Source organism: Maylandia zebra, linkage group LG13 (genome assembly GCF_041146795.1).
Source record: "Maylandia zebra isolate NMK-2024a linkage group LG13, Mzebra_GT3a, whole genome shotgun sequence".
Lineage (NCBI taxonomy): Eukaryota > Metazoa > Chordata > Actinopteri > Cichliformes > Cichlidae > Maylandia > Maylandia zebra.
In genome coordinates, this window is record NC_135179.1 from 9,069,180 (window position 1) to 9,090,316 (window position 21,137).

The following is a 21,137-nucleotide window of genomic DNA, read 5'->3' on the forward strand; positions in this document are numbered from 1 at the left end:
AAGAAATACAGTATGACGAAGGTACACCTTTGAATTAAATTCAGGAAACCGACACTGACATGGACTTTTTCATATTTATGGTTATGGGGGTCTCATGATTATCATTACACTTGTTTGTCTTAGTTATATCTTGCACAACTTAAGCTTCTCATGAAAAATAATTTCAATTAACCATTGAAGCCACCAAGACGCCTTGTTAATGGTTTTGAAAAGACATCAGGAAGCAAGCTAAAAAGGAAGACATCAGCTGACTTTTTATGTGTTTTCATTCATTTATTCATAAACTACAACAAAGGCATGATGTCCATCTTGATACTATAAAGTAATATAGTGGCCTATGTGGCCTGGTGTCTCCGATTAGGTCTTAATTCAATCTTAGCGGCAGTCAGAATCTTAGGCGCCACTGCATTGGGATTTCAAAGAGGTCCTAAGAGACGACAGACAGATGGACAGATCTGCCAAAGGCCTGGCGTGACACTGTGACGAGACAGGGTAGCAGAGGAAAACAAGAGAACAAGTTAGGCTTATTCTCAGCGGTTTTATTCAGTTTCAGATACTCTATCTCTGGGAATGGAATTGGCTTTGGGCTGTGTGTTTGTGTGTGCATTTGTCTGTGAGGACCTATGTTTGTGTAAATGTGGGTGTGTGATTGCGCTGGTGTGTGTTTGTACGAGGGCATTTGGAAGCAATGACTTGTCCGTACCAATCCAAGAGTGGTTGGTGTCAAAGAGGGAGGCAGCTGAGTCAACCTGCCTACCCCCACTACACATTCACACACACATGCACACACATACTGTGCCCCAACCCCCACATTACCCCACACCTTGTAATGAAAACATCATCAATTATCCCTCTTGACAGGCCCCAGGGACCAAAGGCAGACAGCTTTCTTTTGGGGCTTCTCTTTGTGGACTGACCCTTACAGACAAATAGATTTGTTGCACACAACACTTACACTTTGCGACCATTTCAGGAAGGACACGTCAGAATTTTAGATGTTTATTTATTTATCTGTTTATCTGTTTTATTAAAAGGTGATAGGCTAATGATATGACCCATCTTTGCCAAGTAGATAGTGGGTTTTGGGAGCTGGAAATAGCGAGACCAGTCCATCTGGTGGAGGTGCAGGGGGGCAGGAGGTGTGAGTATGTGTGTTATGTGGGAGGCTAGGGAGGGTGTTGTGTGGGAGCGAGGTGGGGGTAGTGGTATGGCTAGGGCAAAGGAAAGGCATCAGTCCTGACATGGACTCCTGAAAGGCCATCTGTGTCATGATTGATGGATGGATGAGCAGATGAACAGATGGATACAGTATCTATCAAAAAGACTGACACATGGTTCATCTTGGCAGCTTGAAACATATATATACTAAAATATCATCCATTTCCACATGAATTTTACCATCACTAATAGCAATAATCCTATGCTGGGATGCATTCTTTGAAGGTTCAGAAAATCAGATCTCCACATAGGTTCAATCTTGGCAGCATATCTTTCATTCTTTACATTTGAGTGGGTCATGTTTTCTCACATATAATGTCATAAACCTGTTACAAATCAAAATACAGTTTGCATTTATATCACAGAAGCGTGACCCTTTTGCTGAGAAGTGATATAGGAATATAGGAAAGAATCCAGTTAGACAATCCTTCTTTTTAAAAATTGTCATCTAAGGATATTCACATTATTCCCATACTCTAAGCAGGCTGAAGAATTTTTTTGGAAATACTTATATGAACTAGGACCTGCCTTGGGTCAAAGTCCATTTACATTTCTGACAATACTTTAGGTGTACCTTTCCTCCCATTTTCTCCCAACTGCTTCTTGTATCGTTTTACTCCTCTATTTAAAAGCCCTCAAGGGCAGTTAACTTTTAATTCATGTCACCTTTGATCTTTTCTAAAATGTCTGCCATAGATCTAGACCAAAACCACGCTTATGTGTGTGCGTGTGTTGATCTGGCTTCAGTCAAGGGGCGGGTCAGTGTGTTTCCTTGAGAACGTGAGAACTTTACAGACCCTCAAGGTCGGTCAGTAGCAGTGAAGGAGATCACGAGCCTCAGAGCCCCAGCGTGGCTGCAGGACTAAATGCACACACATGCACGCAAACACGCACAGAATCATCTGCTTAAACTGTTCCAGCTTCTTTTTTAGTTTAGCATTAGATTAGATTTTTTTGGAGGGGAAATTCAAAAATGTTTATAAGTTGCAATTAAAGCTTTTTATCCTATATATAGAAACTCATTCTCACTGAACAACATATCAGTGGGTGTTTTTCAGTGTATTAAAATGCAATATTTATGTCAATGACATTAAATATCAAGTTTAATTGAATATTTAATTTGAGCCTTTATACATCATTACTGTTATTACTATCTACCATCTGTTCTTTTCTTTTGGCTAAACCTGCTTTTTTTTTCTCCTCCCTCCAACTCTCATATAATTTCATAGTTGGGAAACTATGAAACAGTTCAGTGTGTGGTTTCATTGTTGCATGTCACGATGATTGATGGCTTCATACTGAACCTGTGCTTCACGCTAGTTCTTTTTTTCATTATCACCTGCATGTGAAGAGTGTTTGTGTGTGTGCTGGGTGGATACAGGCCCAGTAACTCAGATATGTGAAACCATTCTTGGTTTGGTACCCACTAATCAGTTTACAGTGATCTGTAAATCCAGAGAAGAGGTTCGCTCTCAGCTCTAAGTCGCACACAGACACACTCAAGTTGCACACTCTTTTACATAGGACCACATCCATGACGTCAGTAGCTGGGTAGGGTGTGGAGTTCCCCACCATCACTGTGGTATTTATTGGAGAGTGAGTGGCAAGTTGACATATGGAAGAGTCAGGGAAAAATATTGTCATAAATCTGTGGTTAACTTGATGAAATGCTTCTATCCATTGCTTTGCAAGAGATTAGCAAAGCTATCCTCTCATGCACTCTCTAAGCAAATGCATAACCTCCGAGTGGCTTTTTTGTTTAAAACTCCTCAAATGAGACTTTTGGCAGAAAAATGTTCACCGCCCTTCAAGTAACTGAGTTTAGCATAGGCTCTGTGTAGCATGATTTTGTCTAGCCAGTGATATATTAACTCTGCTAAGTGTGAAATCACATTAGCGCTAGCTGTTAGCCATTATCCATTAGGCTGTGTTTGGTGATCCAGAGGATTGTGGGATATTTTCTGGCTGGAGTCAGCAGCTCAATACCTTTTACTTACAGCAACTGCTGCAGCTTGCCCTAGATACATTTGGTGTGGATGTGCGTGTGTGTGTGCGCGCACACGCCTGTGTGTGATTGCATATGCAGTTGTGCAATTATTTGTATCTGTCAGCCTCATGTCTCTTTTGTAAATGCCGAGTGAATGTGTGCATGCCTTTGTGTCTCATTCCATGCGTGTGCTCGATAGACGTTGTGGCTTTGCCATTGTGGTAATCAGTTTGCGCGTTGGCTGAACTAATTTATCAATTCAGTTCCTCCCACTTGTATTCTCTCCCATGCGTGAACCCTCTCTCTTTCCCCCACACTCTGTGTCCCTTTCTGACAAAACACTTCTTTCTGAAAAACCATAAGGGTTTCCTATCTTTTATGCATGCCTTCTGCCTCCCTGACTTCTCCCTCCTTCTCCTCCTTTCTTCACTCCCTTTTTACTTCCTTTTTTTCCTATAATGTACAGCTGTGTTTCCTTACATTTTAATGGTCTTGAACCCCGATGTCATGGAAATATTGGTGCTCTTGTGCTGTTTCAAAGGGGAAATGGCACAAGAGCACAGGGGAGAGAACCATGATTTATAGATGAGATCTGGTGATATCCTAATCACTTGTCTCATAATCCTGTGATAAAGGTTTTTTTTTTTTCATATTTTTACATTGGGGAGAAAAATAACCCCTGTCAGGATTATGATCCATTAGCGGCAGGTGGCATGGATAGTATGGCTATAGGTTGGTAGTGTACTATTGACCAGCTGATCCAGGGTGCCTCAATCAGGTGTGTGTTGTACGCTCATCTGTGACGCACACACCCACACAAACAAGCATGCATGTGTACGTTTATGTGTATTTGTGTGTCCACTGGAGTGAGGGAAATCATAGCTAGTGAACCAGGTGGTGAATGCAGACAGGCAATAACTCATGGTAGAGGAGTCGAGCAGAGCTGAGGGCTGGCAGAGAAGATGTGTTGGGAAAACCTATACCAATGCACATACCCTGTCATTTTTCTCACTTTTCCACTGACTTGTCTTTCTTTTACGTCTTCTCCAAACATATTTGTAACACAGAGTAAGATCCTCATGTATTTCTGTACTCTTGTCTTTAAAGTCATCCTTTTATTTATAGGCAGCATATTTCACACTTTATTTGCCGGCTTTCTTCTCTAATTGCTCATTTCACTCTTTCCGAGGCTGTCTATATTGTTAGCAGAACGTGGACAGGACTGAGGATGCTGCTCACTTGTTTGTTACGACAGATTAAGTCATTGATTTGCAAAAGCGGTGCACTGATGGTGAAGGCCCTCTGCTGCTGAAGATGTGGAGGTAGAGAGAGATGAATGAAGCAGAAGGAGGAAATTGGGGAGGGGGGAGGAGGCATTTCACAAAGGAGAAAGAGAAGACAGAAAAGATGGGAGCTAATTGTAAAGGGAAAAGTTAAATGAAGGTGGGAGAAAAGAAGGTAGAAACAGAGGCAGCCCCAGATAGTTAAGGAAAAAGCTAAATATAGAACAGAGGGATGGAGGGGGCGGTGACGGGTGAAAAGGATAGGAAACTAGAGGGACTCGGAGAGGAAGGAGAGAGGGGTGTAGGTGCACTCTGAATGACAGAGATGTCAGAGGGAGAAAGAGGAGGTGAATGTGAAAGCTTCATCTTATAATAACAGTGGCTGTAACCTTCCTCTATCTGCTACCTGCTTTAAAGAGCATAAGGGAGCAATTGTGAAATACCTTTACCTAGTTTCAGTATTCCCCCCAATCCAGGTTCTTTTCACCCCCCTAGGGGCCAGTGGTGAGTTTCTAATTAAAACGTTGGGGGCAAAAGGGTAATTATGATAATAACATAATAATATCGCCGGGGTTATTAGAATGTGCCGTGGTCCCCAAATTGCTTCCTCTGAGAGATCAGATTTCAGTTGCATTACGTAAAGTCAAATTTCCTTGAAAGTCAGGTGAAATGAAATGTATTCCCCCATGGTCGAAGTGCAATCTGAGAATCTGATTCCCTCTTGTATGTCATGGACATGAGTCTAAAAAAAGCTTTACAGTTTCTCACCACAATGACATGTCTCTGTTCTCCTCTTACCTTCATCCTTAGTCTATACTGAGGGTTTATGTGTTTAGAAAGTCTACGTTTTAGTGCAGTAGTTTTTGTTTTCTTTCTTTGAACTCACCAGTAATAGCTCATAGTTTCTTACAGCCCTGTGTAAAAACTTCCATGTATTGTAGTTGCGTATAACAAGAGAACATTTGTTTGCAAGCTTAGAGATCAGTGCTAGAATGGTAGCTCCGAGCACTGTAGCTTGGAGCTAGCATGCTTGTGCTCCAAGGGGCATCCCACTGGTTTCTCTCAGCTTTCTATGGTACCTTACTAGGATGATGCTTTTTTGGATCCCTGTTACTCCCTATTTACACACCCCCTCATTCCCAGGCAGCCCTGAGGCAGCCCACCTCCAGCTGTGGCTGCCGTTCTCTGCACTGCTTGGTGCAAGTGCCGATTGCTTTGGAGTGCCTCCCCTCGCTCAAATAGGTGGTAATTACGGGCTTAAAGAGGTTTAGTGGTCCAGCAAACTACATAATCACCCCTTGAATTAGCCTCAGCTCATCAGCCTCAGTCCAACGAGCAGTGCTTACCACTAGCATTAGCTAGCATGCTGCACTCCCTTCTCTTTATTGCACAGAGGGAAGCACAGCAGCAGGTGTTGTGCAACATCCGGCCCCCTTAATAAATTTAGCCTTCCCTGTGCTGGAATAGGGAGGACTAATGAAGCACGCCTTCATAGTGAAAACAACCAGAAAGTACACACACACACACACACACACACACACACACACACACACACACACACACACACACGATTCTTTCCATCAGCACCAACAGACCTCACCCTTTATATTATACGTATATATGGCACTTTCTAAAGACTTGTCATGTACCTACATGCTATAAGCTTAAGTCTACACATACATTAGAGACACACCCTACTGTACACAGCACACAGTTGTTGTAGGTTTTTAACACCCAGTTATATTGCAACACAGTGGCTGCTGTCCTGCATTGTGCCCTGAGAGTGATGGATGATTCTAATCATCAATTATCATTCTGTGGAAGCTGGCAATGCTGTACATTGTCTAATCCACTTTGTACCGGAGCTTTAATGACATACTTTTCACCCTTTGCGTCACCAGCTAACTAGATTTATCTCATTCCCATAGGCAAGAGCGCTGTGAGATTTCCCTAAATCAACAAAAGCTGTTTTTTGAGAGGGCAATGCTCATTAATGAATAAAAAACCCAAGAACATCTGCTTTTCCACATTTCTTTTTCATCCCGAAAAGAGATGGAGAGATTTGATGACAAAAACAGTTTGAAAGGGGGTTTCTTTGCAATTTATGGTGCATATATCGAGACCCCCCCCCCCCCCCCCCCCCCCAAAAAAAAAAAAAAAAACAGAAAAAAAGGTTTATGAATTATTCATACAAGCTTTGAGCTAGTTTACTGAAGACCAGTATGATAAAAAAGGCTGTTCCTGCTTTTTTTGGGTAGCGCTAAGAAGGGGACATTTAATTTTGCACAGGCTTTTCAGACAGAAGAGACTCTGCATCTCTCATCTCGTAGTTGGTTCATTTTGAGTTTCTCAAAAGATCTGTTTTTGCACTGTTTAGTTATTTTGCGTCGGAGCAGCCTGAATCAGAGGAAATTAGGTTAGGGGTGCTTTGTTTTTCTTCTGTTGTTGTTTTGTTCACTCTCACTCCCTTTTCTTTTTTTCTTTAATCCCCCCTTTCTCCCAGAGCCAGCTTTGTTGCTGGGTCCCTGCTCCCTAATGAAGTCAAAGGGATGTCAGTCGATGCCACCTACACAGAAAGGAATTTGAAATGGCGTAGCTCTCACAGCACAGCATGAACACACACACACACACACACACACACACACACACACACACACACACACACACACACACACACACACACACACAAACAGTGTAGATGAAACTTTGACTCTATGAGCAAAAAAAAAATTATAAAATAAAATAAAACTGAGAAATTGGAAGCTTGCTGTATGAGATAGAACAGGCTTACAGTTTGGAACGCTTGTTTTAAAGTCTGCTCGTGCGCAGGGTTCAGGGTATTTGTTGTTAGCATAACAATGTGCTCGGCTCTCCAAATATTTAAGGTAATCTCATGCTCGTCTGTCAGGAGCAAGGCCACACTTCCAGTAAACCCTATGTTTTAGAGTGTGCATGTGTGCATACATGTTTGTGGAAGACAGTTTGGTTTGATACAGTGATGCCCTTCTAGCCAAAAAGGCCTCCGGATTAGCCGTCAGGCATTCCTGATAGGCAGCTCGGTTTCCACAGAGATTTGACCTGGGAACAGTGAGGGGAAGAGATCTGGCCAAGTCAAGGCTGTTTACTTTTTACCTTAAGTGGTACATGCAAGTCGGTTACCGTCCATTATTTTGTTGGTGTTTAACCTGCTTGGTTTCAGGTCAGGAGAGTTATGCTACTTTCACAAGCCTGCTTACAAATATTTCCAAGGGTATCTTGTTGGTTACAGTGGTACACTAGGGGAAAGTGTTGCATATTACCAATTTGTTTACTGTTATCATTGCATTTTCTAACATCTTTGTGCCTTGTGGCCTTCTGCAACCATCTGGTGTTAAAATAAGCTAACTGAAAATACCACTGACCCATGTCTGTTATCCACAGATTGTGCAGTGTCATGGCCTCTTTTTTGAGGGGACGTCACATGGCTGTGACAACATATGATTTTCCTCTCTCCTCTTCCTCTCTCCATCCTGTTTCATGGTTGCAGTTTTATAAAGCTAATGTGGCGTGTCAAGCCTTTTTAATGGGAAGCGCAGAGGCTTGGGAAGTGTAGCTTTAAATAGAAATATATGCAATGATAACACCCTAATGCAAATGGCTAAAGAAGAAACACAGAGAAGTGTGGCTACAGTGAAACTGGTTATAAAAGTGTAATCACACATGTTTAGTAAAGATGCTGATTTTAAGCTATATATAGAAAATGGAAACAATTGTAGACAAATTTCCATCAAATTTCCATCAAAAGTAAAACAAGGAAAGAAAATGTTTTTATACAGAAGAGGAAAAGGCAGCGAGACAGAGATAATAACAAAGAATTGTTTTTGTTGAGGAGGCAAGATAAAGAGAGAAGAACAACAGCACGATAAAGACATTTTTAAAATGTTCCACCTTTCATGGTCATATAGTGCTTCCCCAGCAAAAGAGACTACTTTTTCCTTTTGCCCATTTATTACTACCAACACATTCAGGTGAGACTTGCACGGCACAAAACAAGAATTGGGGAGCTGTGACCTTTTAGGAATTCTGTTCTTTTTTTTTGTGTCAAAGTTTATCAGAATTTTTACTCCAGCAGATGAGATCAAGAGACACTTTGTGCTGTAAAGGTCAAAAGTTCAGTCATCATGAAGGGAACTAGGGAATGACACCAAGCAAATGCTTGTTCCCATATACTAAGCTACCATAACTTAATGTTTCTTATAACTAAATAAACATGCGGGACATGAAATCAGACTTTTACCAGGGTAGCTAGTGTGAAGCTTAGGTCGGGTAACTTTAAAAATGTTAGTCTTTAACAGAACAACTTTTCATCCCTTTCATAATATCTTAAGTAATTTATTATGGCTACTTTAAGTCACTTTTAGATCCGTGGAGTTTTTCTATTCGAGTCCTCACGAAATTAAAATTTTACTTCAGTGGTATGTGTTCAGAGCCTTATTACCAGCTCAAACTGATGATACTTTATTTCAAGTGTTTTTTTAAAAATTATTTAATATATTTTTACAAATCTGGAAAAAGTAATATAATTCCTATTTTGTTGTATGTTTAATTGTTAACTGTAGCAGTTCACTTTTTTTTCTACCGTCATGCCTAGAATAGTTTTCTCTTGGGTTATGGTTGGAACGGGGGAGTAAAAAGGGGGCCTACAGAATATTCATGCTCTTATCTCTTTTTTAAACCCTGGGGCTCCAGATATCCATTTCCATGTCTCCTCTCCTGCCTCCCCCTTCCCTCTTCCTCTTTCTTTCTTCTATCTAACCCGCTCTTGTTCTTGTCTGAGGAGGTCAGAGAGGAAGACGGTCAGACAGGGAGGGGATGTTACTGATGCTCTGTTACTCACCCCCACACACAGATCTGCACGCAAAGATACATACACACACCATATTCAGACCATGCACAGCTAAACTTACTTGTAAACCATGCAAGCTCAGTGGCTCAAATAAGAACAAGGAAACATATTCAATTCTGTGCACATATTAACTTGCAGGGCAAAGCAAAGTAAAATCTTTGACTCTATCAGACAAACAAAATGTACAACGGAAATGTACACCCATACTCTTACATACTCAGATTGATAAGACATGAAGAAGAGAAGGAAGCAAAAACGCACACCCCTCCTGGCACCCACATGCTCAGAGCCCAGTGGAGAGCAGGGTGGAAATTCTCATGAAAGGAGCTGTATATTTGGAGAAGACATATCATTAAGATAGGCGGAGGAAAGAGGGAAGGGAGGGAAGGATGCGCAGAAACTTTCCATCTGCTCTTTTAAAGAACATGTTATTGCTTTTCTCACTAAAGGCCTCTCTCTCTCTTTCTCTCTCTCTCTCAACCCGCTGAACCTGAGCCAAAGGCCGTTAAGACACCAGAATCGCTCACAGACAATATTAAAACTGGCCGACTTGTTGCTCAGCAAGAAACTAAATCACAGTGTTTTGACAGATAGGAGCTAATTTGGAGGTTTAGGGAAAAAAGGAGGAGAAAAACAGTTTTAATGTTCTGGCTTCATGGCTATCTCTTCCTCTAAACTCTTAAATTAAGTGAGGACTTTTTTGTATGTGAAAACTTGTAAAGGAGTTTGCTTATGTAAAGTAGAAGTCTCAGTGCTCACATACTGAAGTTCTAGTGATTGTCCTGGAAGTTGTGTTATCAGCATAATATGCGTTTAACTGTAAACAATAAAAATACTCTTTTTTTTTTTTTTTTTTTTTAAATTGACACTGAATAAATGAATAAATTACGTTATTTCTGACTGATTTCTTTTAACCATTTCTTTATATATTTAATTTAATTATTGTATAAAAATTAAAAGAACCTCAACCTTATGCTTATGTTTATTCTTAAGTAAATGTACTTATTACATTCTACCACTAGCAGGATTTGTGTCAAATGAAATGCTGTAAGAACATTTTTCTTCCAGTACTGTAGGCTGAGACCGAGATAGTCACACACACTGTCTGTTTGTGTATTTTATTTATGCATCTGTCTGTGTAAGTGCGTATCTGTGCTGGTAAGCTAGAAGGAAGGGAAACATTGAAACAGGGTGTATTTGTGCTGTATTGTGGCCTCTGGCATGGCTGCATCCCCCTGATATCACGAGGCAGACACTCCACAGATCTGTGACAAGCAGAATAGACACATTGATCTTTTCATGTTCAATCATTTTTTTGTTGCAAAGAGAGACATGTTTTTCACATGATTAGCTGAGATTAAAATGTCAGAAGTGTATGTGTAGATATGATATATAAAGCAATGCATCAGGGCATCGGATGACACAAGCCGTAAGAATAATGTTTTCTCACTTTCACCCACAGAGGAAGGCAAGTGCTGCCTCAGATTTTCTGCAGTTATTTTCCTTTGGTTTTTATCTGATTGGGCAAAAATATGGAGGCAACTTGCACGCACACTGAAACAGCACTGTGTGTATATGTGTGTGCATATGTATGGGCAGTTCACATGCATATATGCACACTAACACACACACGTACAGGCGAACAAAAATGGTTGTAAAAAAAGAACTGGACACAAATTTGGCCAGAGGCGACATGCAATTATAACTTTGTGCATGAAATTAGCCTCCTTGTGTTCCCATTCCCTGCAACCAATCACATGGACAAGGGAAGACTGGGAAAAAATCTGTCTCCCCTCGCTGTGCCGGGTGGTTCCAGCATTAAACACAATCCTGTTCATTATGCACTGAAAAAGCTTTAATGAAAAAATGAAAAAGCTGGCGCCGCACTAATTTTGCACATCTGATTGACTAACAAGGAGACATACCCTTGATAGATGTACTGCAAATATCATACAGCAGCCATATGTGTGGTGCCTGTTTTTGAACACAGTAACTTGGGATTTTTATCGAAGCACATGTTAGCGCTGCGAGTAACTCTAAACTCGACTCGGCCTATTTTTAAGAGAGCAAATTAACCTAAAAATATTTGAATTTGTTCTTTAAAGTCAGTAGCATAAGATTTTCTAAGTTTTTAGACAGTCATTGTTAAATACTACTACTTAATCATTGAAAAGCAGTGCTCTAAAATAGTGCTGACTGGATCATTAAGCCAGATTATCCTTATGCTGTTTAGTTTTTGATGTATCCCTTCTGTAAATGTATACACAGCTTTTGGATTATAGATAGTCCTCCAGTTTGTGCTAGCCTTTCAACAATCTATTCTCTCCATCGCTCCCTTTCCCCTCCCTCCTCTTCTCCTCTGTTACGGCCTGCCTATGCCGTACTGCACAGTCCATGTCTTGTCTGAGTCATGAACAGCACATTGTACTCCATGAACAAGGCTCCGTGCAACTGTGATACCCCCTACTCCAATATAAATCAACACACTCCCCAAGTTCGCATTTATCCCATTTATTCATTCTATATATTTAAACAGGTGGCTCAAATTTAACTGTTCTCAGCTGGCTTCTTGATAGGAGGGGTCACAGTCACTGGTTTATATTTAAACATTGACTTTAGAAGTCACTTCGGGCTTTTCGTGTCCATGATGCATTCGTTAGTCTTCAGATGAATAAAAAATCATTCAGATTCCAATTTGGATCCTCGAATAAGGAGGAAGGATCTTTTATCTTTTACCTGTTAATATTATTGTTGCACAAATGAGTGAAAAAGGGATGTCTTCTAAAATCAAGGTGATGCAGTTTGATTAAAACATATTAAGAGTTACGAAAAATGAAAGTTTATTGGGTGTATGCGTATAACTTCTTCGCCCTCCACCCGATATAAGACTCGACACAGCATTGAATGATATGTTTTGGTGGCATTCTTTAATTTTGGGGATAGGGATCATATTGTGCAGTTAAGCCATAGAAATAATTGCAACAAAAAGACAAACTTAACAGAGTCATGTTATTGTACACACTGTAATAAGGATAAAAGAAACCAGCAGCAATAAAGACGCGAGTTTTACATCCTCTTGTCTCTATTCCATCGGCTTAATGTTACATATTCCCCACTCTCTGATTACATATGCAGCGGGGTGAAAGGGGGGCCATTGACGCGAATATATTTGTGTAAGAGGCTGCCTAATTACTAGAGCTGGTTCTCCACTTCACTTAACGTTCTAATTGGCTTGCCTTTTTGGCTGCCATTAATTACAAGATTTCATATTCCATTAATGATCGGAGGGGGTGGCACATTAATGTGCACACACTCAGATGTACTTACAGTATACATAGACATACACACAGGCACATACTGACACCTATGCACCAATGAGCATGAGCACACATCTCATTTTCTAGGTCTCATTACAGCGCATGGTTTTGTATGTGCGACTGTGTATGTGCAACCTGTGCCCTGCAACATCTCTTTCCCTGCTAAAAGACACATCAAAGCCCTTTTAAAAACACAAGAAGCTTCATTAAACAATTTGTGGTCAGCCTTTTCTCAAAGTGTCTCTGTCTCCTGCAGCATCCCTACCCATCGGAAGAACAGAAGAAACAGCTGGCGCAGGACACAGGACTCACGATCCTACAAGTGAACAACTGGTAAGTCATTTCAGAGTTTACATGCAGTCGATTTCAGGAGTTTGACCCCCCAGGCTATCCCAGTTCTTGATGATTAGAATTAATGCCTCCACTCCACCTCTATTTTCATCACGCACACGCACACACCATTTACTGAATCATCCTCACCTAGATCAATCCATCTAAAGAGATATGGCCTGGAGTGATTTTCCAAACCAACAGCCTAACTCGGCCCAAACATGAGAATCCATGTTAATTAAGAATCAAACTACTATCTGAAAACATCCAATAAAATCATCCAAGATGCACAACTTATAAAAGAATGATTACTGCTCTGAGACTAATTATAGGGTTTTACTTTGGTTGTCTTATTTTGGGGTTTGCGGCTTTTTGTAGGCTTACCTTTAACTGTGATTAGCATTTGTTTTAAACACTTGGAGAACATCATTTAACATTCATCTGCTCTTTGTAAATTTTTAAAACATACATTTATTCAGTTTATACACTCTGTTATCCTGAATTTTCCTCTTTTTTTCTTTTGCAAATTATCCTGAAGTCTGTAGTACTGCATATTATTTGAAAAGTAAAATATGAACAGGAAACACTGTATATTCTGATTTGGATTAAAAAAAATCCTCTAAGAAGCTTAGTTACCTTTGTCTTAACAACTCAGTTCAGTCCAATACAAATGTATCTGTGTAGCTCCAAATCCCAACAATGGTCACCTTAAGGTGCTTTATATACTAAGGTATGGATCCAACAATATTAGACAGAAAATACCAGAGACCAGACAAACTCTCTTTTAACATGAAGGTGAGGAGTAAAAGAAAAGGGGGAAAAGAGTCCAAAGAGACAAAGATAAAGCACAAACTATGGAAGAGAGTAGATAAAGGTTAATGATCCAATAGTGGCATATAAATGCATCAAGAGTGAAAATAAGGGAGTGGAGAAGATGGGAAGTCCCCAGCAGCCCAAACCCGCATCAGCATACTAAGGCATGGGCAGGGTCACCTGCTCCAGCCCTGTGATTAAAAAGGGAAAATTTTAAGGCCTGTCTTCTGAATTTAAACTGGGAGCTGATTCTATGGGAGAACAGCGTGATAGCCAAAGGAACTGCATCCAATTACTTTTGCAAACTCTGGGAACCAAAAGCCTGCAGTCAGAGTACAAAGTGAACGAAAGTCAGTCAGAGAACAAAATGACCATATATTATTGTTATTATTTAGTACTTATTTTTTAACAAGGCATTTGAAGATGTCCTTGTTAGCAAGGAGCCTAGCATATTAGCGGACAGGCTGATTGCTAACTAGCCTCTGCAAATTACTGCTCTGTAAGTGCCAACTGGCCTGTTAATTGGGCATGGACTGAGCCATAAAATAAGGTTGCTAAGTATCCATTTTAACCTTAGGTAATACTGTAAAAGGTAAAAGGAGGCCCTGTGTCCTTTTGCGGCTAGTCTTATCAGAGAGATGGCTATCAGCACATGCTTAGTGTTATTAGCCATGTCTAATTAAAGGGGCTCAAGTCTGGGTAACCAAGGCAGGGCCCTTGCAGAGGGTTTTTGATCTAAGCAGCCCTTAAAATAATCCTTGAAAGTATCAGTGAGTTTGCTTGGTAGGAGCATGAAAGTGGAGACTGCAGAAAAAGCAAAGAGGAGGAGTGAGAGTTGAAGAGGCAGACAGTGAAAAATAGATGAAGAGAAGGAGAAAGGGAGAAGGGAAGAAAAGGAGATGAGACATGATAACTCCCCATTACCAGTGGCCTAATGATGTTAACATTATTCCCAGCCATTGTTTAATCTGAGACCTCAGAGACAGACAGACGTTAGATTAGGGTATGATGTATCAGTCTTTGGAGAATTCATTTTATACCAGGCCAAAAACAATACACACACATACTGGTGAAAAAAGGTCTCCGGACCAGGGGGAATCCTAGAGGTTATCAGATCACGTGACCCCTCTGAAATCCATGGGGATCAATCCTTACAGCTGAGATAAAGCCAAACTCTGTCTGCACACACGCCTGTGTCTGTGTGTGAGTCACAGACAGTCACATGAACAGTAGCTTGGTCACTTAATACTGACTGTGTGTTCTCAATCTGTTTGTTATATTTATTGGTAGGGGAATAGCAACACACCCCGAAGGTGTGTATGCATGTGTATTTGTGCAATACCAACACACACTGTGTAAATCGTAGGAGGTTAATCTTGGTTTGTAGAAGATGTGTGTGTCTGTGTGTGTGTTTAAAAGAGAGGGACCGGGGGTGGTTAATCTAAGGGGTATTAGCTGTTAAACCCTCCATGCTGGGATCCCGCTGCCCCCTCACATTTTGTTGTATACGTGCGTGTGTATGTGTGTACACGCTTGTCCACAGGCATATTTCCATGCATGGTTCGGTTGTTTGAGCAAGCGAGCAGTACAGTGTGGCATGGAAGGGCGATCAAGGAAAACAATAAAGTGAAAACATGGAGTGACAAAGAGATAAAGACAAAGAAACTGACCAAAAAAAGAGAGAAGAGAAAAGGAGGATAAGCAGAAATGGAAGAGGGGGAAAAAGATGATAGAAACAAACGAAAGAAAGACAATGACAGAGTAATAGAGAGCGAGGGGTTACGTTAGGGGAACTGCCATTTCACAGTCATGTTGTTGTGCTGGTTGGGAAGCCCCGTCATTGGGTGTCTCCATAGCAACCCCCAGTGATGTTACCTCCTGACCTACTGATTTAGTGAAGTCAATTTTCCTAGATGTGATTCTGTTTGTCAGTGCTTTGGAAAACCGTACTCACAGACATATATACAAATGAGTACACAAACGCGCTTCACATCTCGTGTGTTCGCTTGCAAAATGGGTGCAAAAGAAGACTTCCGAAAGTATAAAACACCTAGTGGGAGTGTGTTTCACAGTCACATGCAGGCCATGGGCAATGAATTCATGTTAAACAGCTCAGGATGTACCGGGGTCATCCATGATCCGTGCTTATTGTCCCAACAGGGGATGACTTAACAACTGACAAAGAAAAACTCTTGTCAGAACATTAAGAACACACACTCTTCCTTTCTTCCCCTGCATCAACATAGACACATACAATCTCTTTATTGTACTGTACAATGTGTGTTACCTCACATATATTGCATAATCGCACACTGCAATATAACCATATACTCTCCCTCTGTCTCCCGCACCATAGATGTGTTAACACACATGTTGGTGTGCATTATTGATGAGTGAGCACGCGGTAGGGCTCAGCAGATTAAATAAAAATGCTAAAGGCCGGCAAGGGGCGCAGATCACTCATGAATTATTGGCAGAAATACGCTGCACCAGGGAATCTCAATTTGAATGGCAAAAGTGTGCGTGTGTGTGTGTGGCAATACATGTTCACATTTACAAAGCAGAATCATATACAGAGAATTTAAGAATATTCTATAGCAAACGGAAATTTCTCACGCCCTCTGGCATAAACGAGTAACAGAATGATGTACATTAAAACATAAGTCTCCCATAGACTTTATAGAGCAGTATAGTATGTCACAAAGAGCACTCACCCATGTGAATGCTTATGACGTTAAAAGTTCATTAACAAACCTGTACTGTAAATTCTAAAGAATAAATCAACCACAAAGAAAGTTTTTTTTTTTATAGTTTTTAGTAGTTTATAGTATGCATTATGTTGTGTTGTTTAAAAAAAACAAAGTAAATGTAATCTGTTTTTTGTTCCTGTATTATTTTAGTCTTCTAATAATTTTGGGCTACAAAAAGTTTTTGCTTTTTATCTCATCTTATTTCACTGAGCTGTAAAACTTACACACAAACTGCTGCCACCTCACAGGCCTGGTGTTGCATGACAAAAGCAAACAGCGTGACAGAAAAGATACAATCTGTGTGCAAAATCAAACAAATCTTTCAGGCTTTTATTTGCATTGCAATTATGATACTGAAAAAAAATTCAAAAGGATCTCCAAAAGGAGAAGTTCTTTTGTTCCTTCGAGTGCATGTACTTTAGGAACACAAGTGCATATGTTCCACTAAGTGAGAGCTGGATTACACTGTCCAAACTGTTTGGTTATGTTTTTCAGAGGCATGTCAACAAAACAAAAGCAATCCTGGGATGGAGCAATAGGGGGAAAGAATTCTCATGTCTCAAGGAGACGAATTCATAACTGACCTCTCCTCAGCATGCGATATAAAAATAGCTGTATCAGTTGATTGGTAAAGAAAGAAGTCGAGGAATAATTCGATTTAGATCTGCCGATAGACCCGTGTTTATATCTGTCGGCAACCATAGTATGGACATGTTCTTTCACAATACAACCTTTTACCTGCTCGAACAATTACATCATTCTGGACTGAGCCAGGAGCTAAAAGCTCCATGCGTAACATATAAAATGTCTTTTTTTTTCTCTCTCTCTCAATCTCTCTACTCTCTGTTTCTCTGGATACAGTCAGTATCTCTGTGCTAAGTTCTCCTAACGCTCCAGTGATGTAAAAATCGATGGCGAGGTCATCAGGTTTCCCTTGTTGGCTGCCCCTCCCCTTCCTGCCTGCAATTTAATAATACCCCTTTAAAGGCAGTGTTTAAGCCCCGCCGAGCAATTGTTTTGTCAATAAGACCTCCTTTTACGAACGTCTTAAAAGCATGCACAGAGTGAGAGTGAGGGAGAGAGAATGAGAAAGAGAGGTAGTATTTAAAAGGGCAGAGTGGACGGACGTTCGGGCTACTTAGGAAAGGGGGGCATGGCACATACATATGCTGCTTATCGGGTTTCTGAAAGCACAGGCAGGGGGAACATAGAGGAAGAGGTGAAAGAAGGGAAGGGGAGCAAGTAAGGGAGGACAGATAAGTGGAGCAAGGTGAGAGGAAAAACATGCAAAGAAGAATGACAAGAAGCACTTGCTGTTTATAATTTTTACCTAATAAATTGGTTAATTCAACTTAGGTTGAAGATCTAATTTTGTTTTTGGTTTGTTTTCGAGTTACAGTAATGTTGCTCTGGAACTGAGATGTGGTTAGACCACAAAAAACGTTATTGGAAGAACAAGAATGTCAGGTTAGGTGGTGTGAAGGCCTCTGAAGCATATGAAGGAAAATCTAGGTTTAAATCTTACCTCCTCTATTTGCCATGCATATTTCCTGCTCAATAAGGCATTCATATTGTGTGTCCAGTCTGTTTTGTCACTACTTAAAGTAGTTAAAAATGTCATTAATGCATCTGGCAAACGTTGTCATCAAATACACAAATACATACACAAACACACACGAAAGGACTCACTTTGAAGGAAATGTTTTAATATCTGGAAGAGTTGATTACTAAAAAAGATCCACCTATTGCAAGAATAATAAACTGTGTTAAACAGTTGAAATAATGAGAGCAGATGACAACATGTTTCAGTGTTCTGCAAGCTGACAGGCTAAAGAGAGAGATGCTAGAACTTGTTCACAGAAAGTCTTCTGAGGTGTGTGTTTGTGTGTTTTGGAATTAGCAGGCCAAGTTTCAGTCTATGCCCCGAAGCTCGTTTCGTACACTGCAGCTGTGTCAAGTTGCTTCAGCCTGAAACTCCTTGACATTACAGGAACCCCCCCCCAAAAGACACACACGCACTTGCACTTTTCACTAGATGTGACCTCAGCCTAAGTTTTCAACACTGAGGAAAAATGTGAAAATAATTTCAAGAACAATATTTTCTTCCCTTGGTTTGAAGTCTGTTGCTAACAATAGTTCCATACAGGAAACTTTAGCCTGTGCAGACACAACCCTGTCTTTACTGTATTATGTCAACAAAAGTGTGTGCAGACACACGCGCGTGTGTGTGTCTGCACACTCAAATAGGTGTCCATGTGCAATGACTGACTACAAATAACACCATTTCTCCTCACCCCTACTGCCCTCTTTCTTACCCTCACTTTCTCTATTTCTCTTACATCACAGCACGCTGCCCTAGGCCAAACCTGCATTTCCCTTCATTCGCCCCTCTCCCTTTCTTTTTTTTACTCTCTTCCTCTTTTTATCCCCACTCCTCTCTCTTGCTTTTTAAACCTCCTTTTGTTGTAGAGGAGGGGGTAGTCCAAAACATGAAAGGCGGCGCAATGTGAATGCCCGGGATCTGTGTTGAAGCACACATGGTCGCTGTCATACTCGCCACCATTAGTCAGTTGTTGTTGTTCTCACGCTAATGTTTTCTCATGTTGATCAAACACTACTGTGAAGTGAACCAGCAGGACGGCGATCAAGTGCTGCGTGCCAAAGTTAAATATCGAGGAAAATAGGACAGCTTCTCCCACAATTAACAGACAGAGGACTGACAGTGATTTTATGCAATTAAAATATGTGACGGTTCCATGTAGGGGATTTGTTGACAAAGCATAAAATGAGAATGTTTCTGCCGGCACTGACACACGTGGCAGTTGCCAGCCAGTGTTGGTGAGATGAACTGGATCGGACACCCGTGTTTAATGATTATTACAGTAGTGGTAAAATGTTCTAGCAACTGGATTTTTTTTTTAATTAAATCCTGAAATTGTATATGCATTTACTAAAGTAGGTAAGCTGACATTAAAAAGGTAAATTGAAATGTCAATATGTAAATTTTAAAAATGCATTAGAAGCTGTCATGTCAAAATATTGCTCCTTTTCTTTACTTTCACTCCTTCTTTTGTATTTGCTGACTGTAGATGTCTGCTGCTTCTGCTAGTTTCTGGGCACTCAGAGGGATCCCCATAGCGATAGCCGCTGTGAGCCAGCGGGTGGAAGTGACACGCGCAGAGACAGGATATGACACGGGCAGTATGGGGGGATTTAGGTCAACCACTGTGTGTTTGCAACAGTCCCCACTGCAAGCCCTGTCAGCAATACTGTCTCTGTGTGACACGGTGGTCATCTCTCTCTGACTGAGATTTTTGTGTGTTTGTGTGTGCATGTTAAGTTGGTGTGTTTGTGTACACGGGGAAGAAAAACACACACTGTATTTGTTTTTTTTTAAAGCAAATACATATGCAACCTTGCCCATGAAACCTTCATAAACACAGAAAAGTGGAGTGCTGCTAACAGAGAGTTGCACATTCACAAAGAGCAACACGCAGAGACTCTCACACACACACACACACACACACACACACACACACACACACACATAAACACATTTCGATCTAAGCCCAAAGGCTAAAGGACACATGCTCTGTCCACTGGTGTTTGCGGAGTGGGCAGTGTGCAGGACAGCCATGTTGTTTCTGGGTAAAGCCAGGCTTCAAGCCATACCCTCTCTTTGGCATTGATGGATGACTGGCTCACTGAGTCCAAGACTGTCTGAATGTGTGTGAAGGGAAGCAGGAACAGAGATAAAGAGAGGGACTGGGGTCACGTGTGACAGCTGCAGACTCCCTTTTAATTTCTTTTCTCTGTCTTTGTCTTGTTTTTTTGTCTTCTGGTATTGTGAGCACTTTTTTTCTTTATCCTGTTTCTCCCACCCTCTATTTAGATTTTGCTTTTTGGCAAGTCCTATATAGAAGTCGACAGGAATTGCAAAGCCAGCAAAGTCAGAGCCAGTGAGTTCATGTATGTTTTTCAAGTGGCCAACATTTCCTCCATATACGTCTGAGAGGCACCTGGTTGTCATGGACACACACACACATAACACACTAAACACACACAGCGCTCCTCTCCAGTTTGTGTGTGAATGGTTACCCGTCCTGTTGCTCCACTCTGTAAAACCAGCTTTAGTGCTAGATTCATGGCTCTCTTAATGGACACTGGGCTCTTGGGGAGGAGAGCAACAGGGAGTGTGTGTATGTGTGCGTGTATCCTTACATGCTTGTATTTTATGTGTGTGCCGTAATGGGGATTAAGTGACCCCGTGGTTGTTCTCAGTCTAAAGCTCCTTTTAAATTTCACACTGTTTTCTTAAGTTTTCCTCCATATGCGGCGCTGGATCCTGCTAATCCACCTCGTGTTATTAGGGGCTATATTTGCAGACCTGCATTTACTTAATGTGTATGTTTTTCAGTGGGTGTGTCTGTAAATAGCTGTGCATGCATTTGGAGACTGGCTCCTGGTAAATACTTATGTTAAGCTAAATTGAAATACAGGCCTCATAATTAATAACAAGAAAGCTACAGACAAACAATCTGATCACATTACTCC

General features: G+C 40.9%; 1 protein-coding gene across 1 annotated transcript in view; it reads left to right on the plus strand.

Annotated features, from left to right (window-relative positions):
• The window catches only part of meis1b (Meis homeobox 1 b), a 70,523-nt gene that overhangs the window by 40,712 nt on the left and 8,674 nt on the right, over window positions 1–21,137 (plus strand). The window contains exon 9 of the mRNA XM_076891483.1: window positions 12,947–13,023. Within this exon, the coding sequence (XP_076747598.1) occupies window positions 12,947–13,023 (77 nt within the window). The remainder of the gene's footprint in view (window positions 1–12,946; window positions 13,024–21,137) is intronic.